The sequence below is a fragment of the Chaetura pelagica genome, unplaced genomic scaffold, assembly GCF_000747805.2.
Source record: "Chaetura pelagica isolate M959 unplaced genomic scaffold, ChaPel_1.0 scaffold725, whole genome shotgun sequence".
Classification (NCBI taxonomy): domain Eukaryota; kingdom Metazoa; phylum Chordata; class Aves; order Apodiformes; family Apodidae; genus Chaetura; species Chaetura pelagica.
This window is the reverse complement of record NW_009953490.1, coordinates 394,607-410,044: the sequence shown is the minus strand read 5'-3', so window position 1 is coordinate 410,044 and position 15,438 is coordinate 394,607. Positions and strand designations below refer to the sequence as shown.

At 37.4% G+C, this 15,438-nt stretch overlaps 1 protein-coding gene across 1 annotated transcript in view; it reads right to left on the bottom strand.

The window, feature by feature from the left end:
• Window positions 1-15,438, bottom strand: part of NUP205 (nucleoporin 205kDa) — a 47,583-nt gene that overhangs the window by 8,715 nt on the left and 23,430 nt on the right. The window contains 13 exon segments of the mRNA XM_009999039.1: window positions 3-15; window positions 1,138-1,259; window positions 1,463-1,654; window positions 3,025-3,173; window positions 4,363-4,461; window positions 4,916-5,186; window positions 7,141-7,332; window positions 7,590-7,670; window positions 8,625-8,782; window positions 9,477-9,551; window positions 10,569-10,718; window positions 11,713-11,827; window positions 12,688-12,812. Of these exon segments, the coding sequence (XP_009997341.1) occupies window positions 3-15; window positions 1,138-1,259; window positions 1,463-1,654; window positions 3,025-3,173; window positions 4,363-4,461; window positions 4,916-5,186; window positions 7,141-7,332; window positions 7,590-7,670; window positions 8,625-8,782; window positions 9,477-9,551; window positions 10,569-10,718; window positions 11,713-11,827; window positions 12,688-12,812 (1,742 nt within the window).

Here is a 15,438-nt window from a genome sequence, read left to right as displayed (position 1 = left end):
CTCATTCCATACATTCTTAAGAGGAAGAAGAAAAAATCATAAAAATTATCAACAGTGAAAGAAAAGTGAAGCCCACTAGAAAGGCAGAACCTCAGTCTTCAAGAACCTGCAAACACTTATATTTCAATAATGTGCCTGTAGATGAACTGAACTTATACTGGAAAAACAACAGATTTATAATACACAGCTGCTGTAATTTACCCAGAAAGCTGCTGCCAGATATTCTCTGAGCAGAAGAAATTACTTCTCTTTACTACACTACATTACATCAGATTACTTTGTTGTAGAAACATCACATCTGTTTTCCTATTTACATATAAAGCTAAATATTCTCAAATATTTTAGGAAGAGGTGTGCTTATTTCTAAAACAACTGATAAATACAGTCCTCTACAAATGTCCTGTGGGTTTCATAAATCTTATACATGTCACTAGCACCTTTAAAAAGAGTACTTGTTTAAGTCTTAAATTTTTCGAAAGTGTCTGAACCCCCAGTGTGTCACTAAGAATTCTTAATTTTAAGCAAAGACCGAGGTTTGAAATCAGCTAGGATGATTTCCCCTAAATACCCAATTTCCTTCTCTAACATCTTCTCTTGGTCATCTCACAATGACTAACAATTTAGCAATATGTCACGAAGCCCATCAAGCATTATACAACTGTGAAATTATTTCTTTTTTTTAAAACATATATTAAAATATTTCTGAAGTTAACATTTACTTCACTTCTTTCTCATTAGTGCTTTTTTGGGGGGAGGACAAACTTCTGCACTTTTTGTTCACCAACTGCAAAGCCCCCAAAGTAAGTTTACAGTGTAGGCTGTTTTTCAAACATTACAGCCGATATTATTTTATTATCATAATAATTACAATAATATATAGACCATTCTTACGTAAGGTATCAAACAAGTACATTTTTACGTAGTCTAAGTAACTGAGAATCCAAGTACAACTTCACACTCGCTTACTTGGATTTTTTTTTTTAATAAAAAGTTGGTTTAAACCAAACTCGTAGGTTAAAGAACCACACACAGACAAAAAGAGTAAACCCACTCAAAAGACTCGTGGCTATAAAAAGACACCACGTGCTTCCAAGAGTTTATTACTGTTTCAGGATGGGCTAGGGAATCGACACTCACCCCTGATGGTCTGTTTCAGGTCGCATGTCATACACTTGGCACTGTGCCAGCCTCACAATCACTCCAGACCGCAGCAGCTCTAATGCCCCTTGCTGACTTTTAGCTACTCTAGTGAGGAAGGCCTAGAGAAGTGTAGAGAAGGGTGAGTGTTGGAGATGCACGAGGAGACTCATGACAACCGTTTTCTCTCTTGATTTTAACATAATTTCAAAAACTGTTATTGTAGTAACATAAGTCTGCGTACAATCAGTGGGAAGTACAGACAAATTCTGTTTTCAAAAAAAATAAACACCATACAACAAAATAATTTCTGAAGTGCTATTACCATTTTGGACTCATAGGTGTACAGCGCTTTAAGTAAAGGTGGCTGAGGTGTGAGCAAGCTCTGAAGAGTCAGATCATCATCTGCCAGGCTATCCACAAGCACCTTCAGGTAGCCACTATTGGAGAGATATAACAGCCACTGCTGCTGCTTGTCTACTGAAACAATACGATCAAGCAAAGCCAAGGCCAGCATCTAGGATTGGGGAAGAAACAAATATGAAAGAAAGAAATCAAAGTAGAAAGAAATATATAAGATCAATGAGATTTTAAACAAATCTGTATAAATACAAAGCATTTGCTTTTAACAGCTTCTTAAAAGCAGAATGCATTTCTGCACTACAGCTGCAATCCGTTATTTTCACAGAATGTTAAGGGTTGGAAGGGACCTCTGGAGATCGAGTCCAACCCCCCTGCTGCAGCAGGACCACACAGGGCAGGTCACATAGAAATGTATCCAGACAGGTTCTGAATGCCTCCAGAGAAGGAGACTCCACAACCTCTCTGGGAGCCTGTTCCAATGCTCCATCACCCTTACAGTAAATAAGTTTTTTTCTCATGTTGAGGTGAAACTTTGTGTTTTAGTTTGTGTCCATTGCCCCTTGTCCTGTCAACAGGGCATGAATGAAAATAATTTTGCCTTTCCTTCTTCACACCAACCTTTCAGATATTTATAGACATTAATAAGGTCCCCTCTCAGTTTTCTCTTCAGACTAAACAGCCCCAGGTCTCTCAGCCTCCTCATAAGACAGGTGTTCCAGTTCCTTAATCATCCTTGCAGCCCTCCATTGGACTCTCTCAAGTAAATCCCTGTCCCTCTTGAACTGGGGAGCCCAGAACTGGACACAATACTCCCGATGTGGTCTCTCTAGGACAGAGTAGAGGGGAAGGAGAATCTCCCTGGATCTGCTGGACACACTGTTCTTAATGCACCCCAGGATACCATTGGCCTTCTTGGGCACAAGGGCACATGACTGTCCCGATGTGCCCCTTTATGTGAAAAATATTTTAAGAATTCTTGGAGTTTTAGAAGAGTCTGAGCCAATTACCTTTCCTCTATTATTTTTTAACAAAATACTGCAGATACTGTTAACCAATAACTATGCCAAAACATTTTAATGAAGTGTTTCTTCAAGCACCATTACTATTTAAAACTAGTTTGCATTCTGACTAGATTCCTCTATACTGAAGTTATTATCAGAAATGACTTCTCCCCTAAAGTCAACAAATCTTCCCAAAGTGAGAAAATAAACTAAGTCCATTATTTTAAAATACTAACAAATAAATGCCATAGTAGTTCATATCTATTATCTTTTGCAGCAGTACCTGCTAACCCTTTCTTATAAACAATAGGACACATGGCTTTTTTGAGAAAAAAATGAATATGCATAATGCTTCTACTTTGAACAGTTTGAAAGATGAGTGGGAGGACAGAAACATGAAAGAGATTAAGTATCTACGAAAAATGTTCCAGTTCTACCTCATGAAAATTCCCCTCTCGGAAAAGCAGTAAATGATTATTTAAAACAAAGAGAACAGTGATTGCAAAGGTATAGATTTATTTACCCGGCCTATCTCATGACCATCACAAGCATCACGACAGACCACCTCCATGAGAGCTGCCCCATAACTCTCAATAATTGCCATGTTTTCCCGTTGCAATTTACTAAACACATCTTCAGGAGCTGTCAGACGCTCCCACATAGTTTTTTTAGCTGTAAAAAGCAAATAAAACAAAAAATGAAAATGCAAAGATGGGTAGTTTAGCATTATCTTAGCTACAGCACAGCTCAGGCTACATCCTTCAGGGCATTCTCTCTACCTTGCAACAGAAACTCCCCAAACAATGGACAGGGGCTTTTAACTCAAGTGCAAATGCTTTCCTACAAATCCATTCTTTCCATCACACACAGACCAGCCAGAACAAAAAAGGTGTGTACCTGCATACATACACCACCCTTACAAACAGTATGCTTAAAAGAATTCCAAGATTCAGTCCATGTACTGTAGGGTATCTGTTAGTCCTAAGAACTTCCACTGGAACCAAAACAAGGGACAGTAAACCAGGTGGCTCAAGTGACAAAGGGCTGACTTCAACGCCAATAATAAACAGAGGTCATAACTAATTCATACTTTTTTTTTTTTTTAACTACTGTAGCTCAAAATGCTGACCAAGTAATAGCAGTAAGAATCTGTATGCACAGGTCCTAGGCCCTGGGTTTGTTTTTCAATCCTTGTGTAAGCTCTAAGATAAAATCATGGTTAGACACAGTGACAAATTAAGTATTTAAGCCATTAACACAGAGAACGTGATATTTACATAAGCTCTCTTGGTTACGCAGCAACTCTGGTTGGCTTATTTTTTTGCCTATTTTGGCAGGTGTGGGAGTGATGCTCTTTTTCTTCCCTAGGGGGAAATTTTTGTTTTCCCTGTCTTCAGCTAAGGGAACACAAAGAATATAAAATAATCTTTGGTTCTGGTGTTTGGTTGGTTGGTTTTTTACATAGGTTCACTGTGTACATACAGATGTGTAGGCAATACATTTTACAGTTGGACCTACTTAAGAACAGTTAGCTACAAGTAATCTCCAGTCCTTTGACAATTTTGTAGCAATGATGCATAGCTTTAAATTGACACAAATTAAATACATTCTTTAGCATTGGAGGTCAGAAATTTAAAATCCTCATCCAGAACAATACATTTGGAATGCATATGTAGCCAGAGGTCAGTAGAGAGGAAGATTTGCATCATTTAGTGTATGAAACTAACTTCAGAGACTCTGAGTAAGATGGTTTCCATCTATCTGACTATTCCCAGAAGACAACAAGCATGCAGAAACTGTATGGTTCAGGGTTTAATAAAAATATTTTTTTGCTCATCTCTATAATACAGCCAGACCATACCTGCTTCTAAAGTGTCTGGTTCATCTGGTCTCTGGGCAATCTGCAAATAATAAAGCAGTGATCCATAAAGGTGTGTCCTCACTCTCTGAAAGCCACCACCTGTAAACAAGAAACATTCATAATTAGAACCAAAAATATGTCAATTCCATAACACCATGTTCCACTGACACTTGATTTAACTTTCCTATAACACTGCTGGCAGAAACAAATAAAACAACTACATTTCTTAAGTCACAGTCCTACTGTTCACATAGAAGTGTATTTAATAAGAAAATTCAACAAGTTTATGCTGCTGCAAAAAAGTGGCAATATGAAATTCCCTTTTCAGTCATTTACACATCTCTCTTCTGCTTGTTATTCAGATTAAAAAGTTAATGCGTCTTTGTAATTTTTTTTTCTTCTTAGTGACATCACTTGGATCTATATTATCAAGTAAGATCCACCAAAATGACTAATTAAAATCTTGACTGCATTAACAGGAAGCAGCTCAGCCCATTGTTTTCCTCTTGAAGACTGGAATTCACACACACACACACTGCAAAGGTCAACACACCTGTTTTCAAAATGAAATCCAGGAGCTTTTTTAAGATGATGTGGAGGGAAGAGTCACCAATGGAAGCAAAACCCATGGATATGCTCTCAGAACCAGGTGATGGGGTAAGAGAACCATCCAGCATCAAGACATATTGGGACTGTCCTGCCACAGGGAGTGCAAGTGGCTGTTTCTGCTCAGTCTTCACGGACTGGCTCAGGTGGGCAGTCAGGGTGAACACAGCCCCTGCCACCACTGGCATCAACTCCTGAGCTGCATCATCATCAAGGATCTTAATGCAGAAGAAGAAAGAAAGGAAGGGGAAAAAAAAGGTAGAAAAACAATGAGCTATTTAAGCAATTAATTTAGCCTCTTGACTATTTCATTTATGTATGTGTAAAGATTTCATTAATATGTCACTGTTTAAAACAAATTAAAACCAGTACTGTCAGAAACTCATTCAATAAGATGAGCTGAATACAATTTAATTTTGAAGACCATTGACCTTCTGTTTTTTTATTTATACAAATCATATGCAGGATGGGGAAAAAGGAAGAAATATGAGTTGCTTTATTATAACAATAACATTTGAGTTGCTTTATTAGTAAAATATCTAAACCTAAGTTAAGAACAACTGACACCCTCCCGGCTTTACAGCTATTTAAGAAAATTATTACCATTAAAAATGTGAAGATATAATTTAGAAAACTCAAAGGGGTGGGCATCAAAGAAGCTCATCATCAATTTAAGACAATGTGGAGAAACACTTAACAAGAAGTTAGAACATACTATTTTAGTTCACTTCATCATTTAAAAGATAAACTTGGTATCTCTTATCACTGACACTCAAGTAGATTTCCTGCTAAGCAACAGTCATTCAGTACAGTAGCTCAATTATTTCAAGTAAATAACGATTTTTTTACTCAAATTAACAAAAAACTTCACTAAAGTATTACAAATAAAAGTAGAGTCTGAAACTTCTGCTCTGTAAAGATTTTAGGAAGGAAAGAAAGTCATTTGACTAGCAAAGGTCTCTCGTTTCCCTTTTTTTAAATTTCGTTCACATAAAAAACAAAACCAGCACTCGACTAAAAATAGCTTTTAGATAACTTCTACAGAAAAGAAATTCTAGAAACAACAACAAAACCCCCAAAGGTTACTTCTTGCTTGAAAATAAAAACCATTTTTCAAAAGAAGCATTTTTCAAAAGGATTTGCAGTGAGTCCTCTAAACACAAGCCTTTGTGGACAATAAGCTCTATATGAGTGAACAGGATGCTGAGCTGCATCAACAAAGGCATCACCCGCAGAGGAAACAAAGTCATCATCCTACTTTCTGCAGCATTTGTCAGGCCACACCTGGAATACTATGTTCAGTTCTGGTCCCCACTATACAAAAAATATGTGGACAGGCTGGAGAGGGTCCAGAGAGGGGCCACAAAGATGACCCAGGTACTTGGCAGCCTCTTGTACAATGAAAGGCTGGGAGAACTGCATTTGTTCAGCCTTGAGAAAATAAGGTTTAGGTGAGACCTCATGACTGTGTTCCAATACTTGAAGGGCAGCTACAAAGAAGACGAAGCCTCTTTTTTTACAAGTAGTCACATGGAAAAGACAAGGGGTAATGGGTACAAATTACTCTTGGGGAGATTCCAATTGAACACGAGGAAATTTTTTCACAATGACTACAATCAGCCATTGGAATAATCTCCCCAGGGAAGTGGTGGATTCCCCACACTGAACACTTTTAAGATTCAGCTCGACAGGATGCTGGGCCATCTTGTCTAGATCATGCTTTTGCCACAACAGGTTGCACCAGATGATCCTCAAGATCCACCCAGACCTGGTATTCTGTGAGTCTCTGACAATAAATAAGCAATTGCAGTACTGTTTGCCTTCATCTCTTCAGTGAGTTCTTACATGTTTCTCATGAAAATGGGCTGCTTTCTTTTCACATACCCTTTCTAGACGACCATCATACTGCATTATACTGAAACGTCTTTAAAGTTTTTTGATACATGATTCATAGTTCAACAGTAGCTAAGCAAGAATACAGAGTATCACCTCTGTTGACAGTGCACTCAACTTCAGCATAGTAGCAAACAGAAAACTGGAAAGAATACTAAAGGCAGAAAAACTCTTTTTGGAATACAATCCAGAATGCTACTTGAAGTGTAGTTTCTCTTTCACACATAGAGATACAGCAACAAAGTTAAAGGAAAGGGCTGATTTCCAGTACAGCATTACCTTGTCATGCACATCCTGCAATAGATCACGGATAATCAGCTGTCTGTCTTCAGGCTGAATGAGATCCTGGGGGCAGGCAGTGAGTATAATTTCCACCAGTTGTCTCCATGACTCTAAAGCATGCCTCTTAGCATGGAGGCATTGCAGCAGCTTGTTCCGCTCCACTACATACTGCAGGATAGTGTTGATCTCCTGAACACCCAAAGAAATTAAGTTATAATAAGCTAAAAAAACTTAAAGGCAGAATCCAATATGGGAATTTTATCTATCTATGCTCTTTACAAAAAAAAAAAAAAAAAGAGTTAAGTCTTATATTTATCAGAAACAAAACATTATTAACCATTTAAACAAGACAGGCTAGTCCATTTCTGAGCTGCTTTTCACAAGGCCTTTTCATCATTAATGTCTCAAGCAACAACAAACAATACTATACTTTTTCCTCTACTTACCTCCATAAGTAAAGGTCTCTGGCCTATTGCTGCCATTCCTTGAAGGGCATTGACTTCTGCAACCAGAACTCTGTGAAGGTACTGAAATTTAAAAGGTTAAAAGAGAAACTTTAATGACAAGGAAGATGTATTTGTTCCTCCTAAAAGTATTTAGGAGATGGCTACATAATGACAGGTGTATCTGGACTGAGATTTAAACAAGGTTTTTTCCCCATTTTTTAGGTTTCTCACATACTTCATTCTCAAACTGCAGTATTTTTAACTGTCTAGTCTCTCTCTGCACTCCTCATTTTGGTAATCATTCATTACCTTCTGGTTGTAAGTCATTCTGTCCTTTCACAAGCTCTTCTAGCACATCACATTCCCCTTTCCTCTTCAACGTCCATTATAACCCTCTTGCACCAAAGGAAGAGTTTGTTTCCTCTCAAGCCAAAACCACATTTTACAATACAGAATAGCTGGTTCCTAATATGGAACAGCTGCATCCCTGTCACCATCAAGATCACTTCTACATTACATTCTGTTACTGCTTTGTCCCTTGTCTCTCAGATCACAGTATTTTCAAGACTACTTATCATACACTTAAGTACTCATCACAATGTTACACTATCTTAACTAATGCCTCTAATAACTATTGTAGTACAGAACGATGCTGTGTACATAACTGCATACACATATGTAGTACTACACAGTTGGGTACTGGAGACCAATAAAATATGTAAGACAGATGTCATATCTGCACTTGATCAATCACTTGATGGTTCCAAGATGGTAAAAACATTAAGATGGAAAATATTGCCTGAAAATGTTTTAAACTGATGCATCTGTCTACTGCAAATGAGAAACAAGTGTGTGGAATGCAGAAGAAGAAATAAACTAATTCAAATAGTTTCCATAGATTATGCACATATCTGAAACAACCGCACCTCTCCTGTGAAAGCAAGTATTATTAATACACTAGTCATTTATTTTTTTATCATCAGCAGCAAAATACAAAATAGCACATGCAACTTGAGAAGACAGACCACTACACACCTTTACGTTGCAGACTACTTGTCCACGTGCATTCTTATGCTCACAATTAGCAATGACTTGTTCAATCTGAACCCGGTCAAAAAAATCCAGTTGTAAAGGCTCTGGAATGTCCTGACTGAAGTCAATGGAATCCAGGATACTTAAGATCTTCCTGCGTACTGGAAATGTAAATTAACTCAAACGGTATTCAGAAATATCAAGGGGAAAACATTTTGCAATAGGAGACTAATTTACCTTTTTAAATCCAAATCTTCATGTGTCAAGTTTCAAAAGAAAACATTAAATATTCAGAAAGTGCTACCAATCTATATTAGGGGCTTAAAACTTTTTCTAGAGCCTTAAATTCTAATTTGTGTTATACTCTATTGTTCTGCCATTTATCTGTGTTTTTCCTAAATAAAAGCAGGCTGGTTTTCAATGAGAACCATGCAGTCTTTTGTTGAGACATAAGGAATCTGAAGTAACTTACCTGGGTTTTAAATTCTTTGCCTTAAAATTACAAATACGCTCAGCCTTAGGAACAGTCTCAGTGTTTTTACTGCTAGCAGTAAATGTATAGACTGCCACCCTGCCATTGTGCCTTTCCATAGATACTTAAAACACATACCCTTCTACCTTTCTTTCCAGTCCAATATTTTCCACTTCCTCCCACCATTTATGTCAAGGTTCTCAAACTCTTCCCCCTGCCCCTAAATAAAATTGTTCCATGTACTGTAGCTGTTTAGAAAGTCTGTTTTTTTTTTTTTTTTTTTTTTTTTTTCAAAGTGTCTTTTCTTGATGCAGCTCCCCCTGCCCCTGCATTCAGGATCAGGAAAACTTTACTGAGAAATAAACACCAGCTGTAACACTTACCTTTGGAAGCAGTGTCAAAGTGGAGAAACCCACTGACTGATCGACTTTCATCTTCCATCCCTCCTTCACCATCAGCTGAAGGTAATGAAGTATAATTTTAAAATTACTTTAAAAAAAATCTAAGAGAAAAATACCACCTGCTTTATTAATACTGAAAGAGAAAGAATAAGAGAGCACTACACTGACAAACTTGATGTGAAAGTCTTCAAACACAAATACAGCCTTGAGAAAACAATATTTATCCCACAGAAGCTCAGCAATTACCCAACATAGATTAAATAGTACTAGAAATGCTTAAAAAGACATTCCACCCTCCATAGGAAAAATGCAGTTGGATGAACCGTATAAAAAGAGTAGGGTATTTAGACACAAGTTCCTGTACACAGATCTCCACAAGGATGGAGAGACAGTTTCTAGACCCATAAAACGGATACATATACCACATTGCTGCAGCCCATTACCATATCTTTCAGTTATTGTTTGTTTTCTTCATGTAGAGTTTTATTGCCACCTGTTTCTATTTCTCTTGATTCACTTGTGCTCTGTTCTGAAACCCTGAAATTTTGCCTTTTTATTTAACATCACATTCTACATCTCATTGGGATTAAGAATCATCTTTGTGTTGTTATATCAAAAGCCAAATTGACCCGTCTACTATCTTCCTTGAGAGAGGGTTGAAAACGTGTGACAGACAGACAGAAGACTGAGAAAACTTGGTCTAAAACTGTGTACCAAAACTCTCCTTCTCTACTCAGTAACAACTCTGGATATCACCTCAAATAAATTCTAATTTTAATTATTTTTTTATATTCTGCTCTACTACCCCATAAACTGTGTTTATTTTTTATATTTGTGTATACACTGAGAGGTTTCAAAAATGAAACAGAAAGCAGCAGTGAACAAAAAGATGCCCTGACTTCTTTCACTTTGGAGTCTACAACCACTATCATCTTTCTTCCCATCTCCCAAGTGCCAATTCGAGTCGGTATCACAAATTAACTGTCACAAGGTAATAAAGAAAAGAATTAAAACAAAATCTCTCATACTTCCACTTACCCAAGCTTATTTACCCTCACAATAAATTCCTCTTACCCAAGTATGGTTTCACAGGCATGTCATCGAGCAGCAGATGCAGCAGCCTCTGTGTGTGGGACCGCTGTCGGTTCAGCGATGTCACTCGCATTTCAATAGCTGCAGTCTTCATCAGCCAGGACATTTGGTTCAGTGTTGAAATCTCATGTTCTGGGTGGGGACAATTATCAAATTGAGCATAAATAGCGTTACTTACTCCAAGGAAAGTTTTTTTTCATTTGAGAAAGCTTTCAGAGGATGTCATTATTTCTTATATGCTCACCATTTGTTTACAAGACTAAAGGACTGAGAAATGTGACAAAAGTCATTAAATGAACATGTGGTTATTGTGAACACGAATCAAGTGCATACATGTAATTAAGAGTATACACATACACAAAAACTCTGGGTATAATCTGTGCTAACAGTCATTGTGGAGAATTCACCCAAAGCGAACTACAACATTAATCAAAGTTGATAAGGCTTGAACATGTCTCCAAGGATCTTCATATTCTTCAATAATCTAATTCAGATTTTTGAGTCATAAGAATCATCTAATGCGCTTTATCCACACTGGATACATGTACTCAAATGCTAAGTTTACCATCATTTAACAAAGGACTAGTGGATAAGCGTCTGATAAAGTAGGTACAATCAATTCAGTTTTAAGTCTAAAACTCTAAACATGTTTCAGACTCAACATTGCAGTTTTGTTTGAAACACATCTGTTAATTTAAAAAATTATTCCATCACCAAGTAAGAGTTCCTTATTTAAAGGAAGATACAGGTGGTTAGAATCACCAGAATTCTATTCCCTCAGTCCTCTGTAGCATTCTTTTCAATTTCTTTTTTTTTTTTTTCTATAGCATAGGTACAATGATAATTGAAATACAGATAAAGATTTACTTCTGGAGACTTCAAGCATTTCAAAACTAAAAGTAAAAAAGTAAAAGTTTGTAAAAGTAAAATGTTTGTAAAAGTTCAATGTTAATAATCTGAACAACGTACACAGGCAGAACTCAGTCTTTGCAGAATTAAAAGGTTAGCAGATGCAGTAATTAATTCAGTTTAATACTGCTACCTGTGTTTCTTCTATGATTCCTAGGGAGTCAAAAGATGCATTGCATTTTAAGTATGCACAATCTTACCTTATCATAAAAATTACCTTTAATAGAAAATGGCAAATACTGCAGCTGAGTGAATAAGAAATCCTGACTGGTCCTCAGATATCTCATAGTTGGACCTGATGTGTCAGAGCATGCACACAACTGATAGATGACCTGACAACCAAAACCAGCAGATATCCATTTATTGCATTTATTTTTAAAACAAACCAACCAAAGATGCATAACACTATTTTACTGCTCAAATTACATTGCAATATATACAGCTTACTCAATATATTCAGCTTACTCCAAAGCTGTACGTACTATTTATAACATACATTGAATTATGACATTAAAGGACTACCAGCATGTGGATAATTCCAACAGCTATTTGCCCACAACATGACACTATATAAGCCTTTCTGTTTGTTCAGCTCACTTAAAAATTACTGTCTTAAGTCTCTAGGCTCACCAGGACAGGAAATTAATTCCCCCCCCCCCCCTTCCTTCTATGGTACAGCCTCTTTCAGTTTTAATAAGGTTTGAAATCCTTTCCAGATTCCACAGATTTTCAACATGATACAGTTGTGTAATCATATGATTGTTTAACTTAAGACCAAACATCAGCTACCTTGCACGTACATCTAATTCAGCTGTCATACAGCTGACATACTTTCTCACACTGCTACAGAATAAATAACATAACAAATAATCCCAAATAAGCAAAAAAATTATCTTGCTTTCTGGCAAAATGCAGTTCCAAAATAAATAAAAAACCTGGGATACGGTCACAACAAATTCAAAGCCTCACCAAAAATATTTAGAACATTAGTTTTATAAGTATATCCCAATTCCAAGTTCTGACACGATTGCAGATCCTTTATTTGTTGTGTTGCTACAAGATAATGCTTCTTCACACTAAAAAAGGGAACTATTATAGAAACCACCAACAATCTATGTTCAGCAACCAAGTAGCAGATAATTTTACTTAGAGTCTACTGTAAATATATGCCAACAGAAAATATTCTGGATACCTGGTAACAGAGTTCTGCAAGATGAGGAGATTCCTGAACTGCTGTAGGTCCGTTCCTTGTTTCAGTACCCTTCTCCAGTATGTTCAAAATAGCATGAAGGCAAGTCCGTGGGCAACCCAAGACACCTTAAAACACAAATACCATCTCTTACTACTCTTGATGTTACTTGTCTCTATAGCAAATATAGATTAGTATGCAAAATTATGGAAACTACCTTGTTCAGATACCTGGTGCTGCACTATACTGTTCCATAGAACTGCAGCAAGAATATCTGACTTTTTTCTCCGTTAATTAAAATGAAATAAAGAACTGTGTTTCTGCAAAAATCTAGTTAAAAAATGTATAGTTATCTGTAGGCTTTTAAGATGCTAGTGAAAGAGGAAAGTTATGCAATCAAAACTTATATAAGAACTTTCTTCGGTTCTATAAAAAGAGATTGAATTGATTATTTAACATTTTGCAGGAGCTCAATGAAAATTTGAATTGTTGCTCTTTAACTGAATGCTCATTTGACAATTTCAGAGAAGAGCTTTAAATTGCTGTCTTTATTTTACAGTTACAGCCATTTTATGACTAGAGCTTCTAGAGTCACCTGACACTGCAACCAATGGGAAGGGGAAGGAGAATTTAATATTGATGTAAAAATCCTGTCTTTTTGCATTCCTTCTTCAGCCAATCAATTCTTTAATCAACTCAAAAAGATGTCCTGAAGGAGTAAACCACAGCTCTTACAGAGGAAATAATCTTGTTTGTTTTGAAATGTATCATTTATGTTTTATTAAGAATATTATCTCGAGGGTGACCTTATAGTGGTTTTCCAATACCTGAAGGGGGCAGGGCAGGGGCTGGGCAGGATGTTTTGCACAGGCATGTAGCAAGAGGACAAGAGGCAATGGCTTAAAACTTGTAGATTTAGATTAGATATTAGAAGGAAATTCTTTACTATTAGGGTGGTCAGGCGCTGGAAGAGGTTGCCCAGGAAGGTCATGGAAGCCCCATCCTTGGCAGTATTCAAGGCCAGGTTGGATGGGGCTCTAAGCAAGCTGGTCTTGTGGGAGGTGTCTCTGCCTGCACAGGGGGGTTGGAACTAGATGATCTTTAAGGTCCCTTCCAACCTTAATCTTTCCATGATTCTGTGATTATTTCTTCACATTATTAATAGGATAATTCAAAGAGGCGTGCAAGGCTCTCTCATGGCTTTGAGACAAAGACATATCTAAAATCAAATATTTGTTCAAATGTGTTAATATAAAACATCCTTTAAAACAACCAAGAAAGAATCTCAAGACTTCACATTAGAAGAGACACTCCAGGACATCTCAATTCCAAACTACTGCTTGGTTATGAAAACTTCCAAGAATGAAAACTACAAACTCTCTGGCCAACCCACTATGCTGCTTCACTCTCTTCATGGTCAAAGAGTTTCTCCTATATCCAGCTGGGGCTCCTCTTGTTTCAATTTATGCCCCCTGGCTCTCATCTTCCTGCCATACACCTCTGAAAAGCCTGGCTTTGTCCTCTCATTAATCTCTTTGTAGGTATTCAAAGACTGCTATTAGGTCCCTGCAAAGCCTTCTTTTCCCCTGGCTGAAGAAGTCTCATTCCTTCAGCTTCTTCTCACAGGCCAAGTACTCCAGCCTCCTGACCATCTCTGTTGCACTTGCGTGGTTACCAATATCTGTCTCATACCGAGTACAGTTACAAGCTGAGGAGGCAAACATGACACATAGTAACACACTACTTTTCTCACCAGTTTAGGAAATATTAGAAATGTCAATCCTGTTGCTTTCAAGATCAAATTCTCATATATACATAGGGGGTTTTATTATTATTTTTTTCATACATATTAATATGCACATATATATTATGAGTAATAGAATGATAATTGCTCAAAGCCCTATCCAACCTGTCCTTGAACTCTTCCAGGGATGGGGCATCCCCAACTTGCCTGCACAACCAGTGCCAGTCTCACCACCCTTACACTTGAACAATTTCTTCCTAATGTCTAACCTAAATCTACCCTCTTTCAGTTTAAAACCTCTCATCCTATCACTACAAGTCCCTGTAAAAAGCTCCTCCCCAGCTTTCCTGCAGGCCCCCTTCAGGTACTGGAAGGCCACTATAAGATCTCCCTGGAGCCTTCTCTTCTCTAGGCTCAACAACCTCAACTCTCTCAGCCTGCCTTCATAGGAGAGGTGCTCCAGCCCTTTGATAATCTTTGTGGCCCTCCTCTGGACTCTCTCCATGTCCTTCCTGTGTTGGGGGCTCCAGAACTGGACACAGTACTCCAGGTGAGGTCTCATGAGAGCAGTGTAGAGGGGCAAAATCACTTCCCCTCGACCTGCTGACCATGCTTCTTTTGATGTGGCCCAGAACATGGTTGGCTTTATGATTGACACATTGCCAGCTCTTGTTCAGCTTCTCATCAACAAACACCTCCAAGTCCTTTTCCTCAGGGCTGTTCTCAATCCGTTGTCTAACTGTATTAACATACCTAGCAGCAGAATGAAAACTCACATATTCTAAATGTTTTTCTTCTCTATAACTAACTAATCAAGTGGGATAGCTAGTTCAAAAAGACAATCTGCTTTGTAGATTCCCATATTGTCATTATGTAGTTAATTCTTTATACTGTGGACAACACTACACTGTATAAAGTAGTAAATAAATTAATGTTCCCCTTCTACATTATCTTCCTCCACAACTCTAAGTTCAAGTCTGTTCCAAAATCCAACTTAAACAAAGGATGAA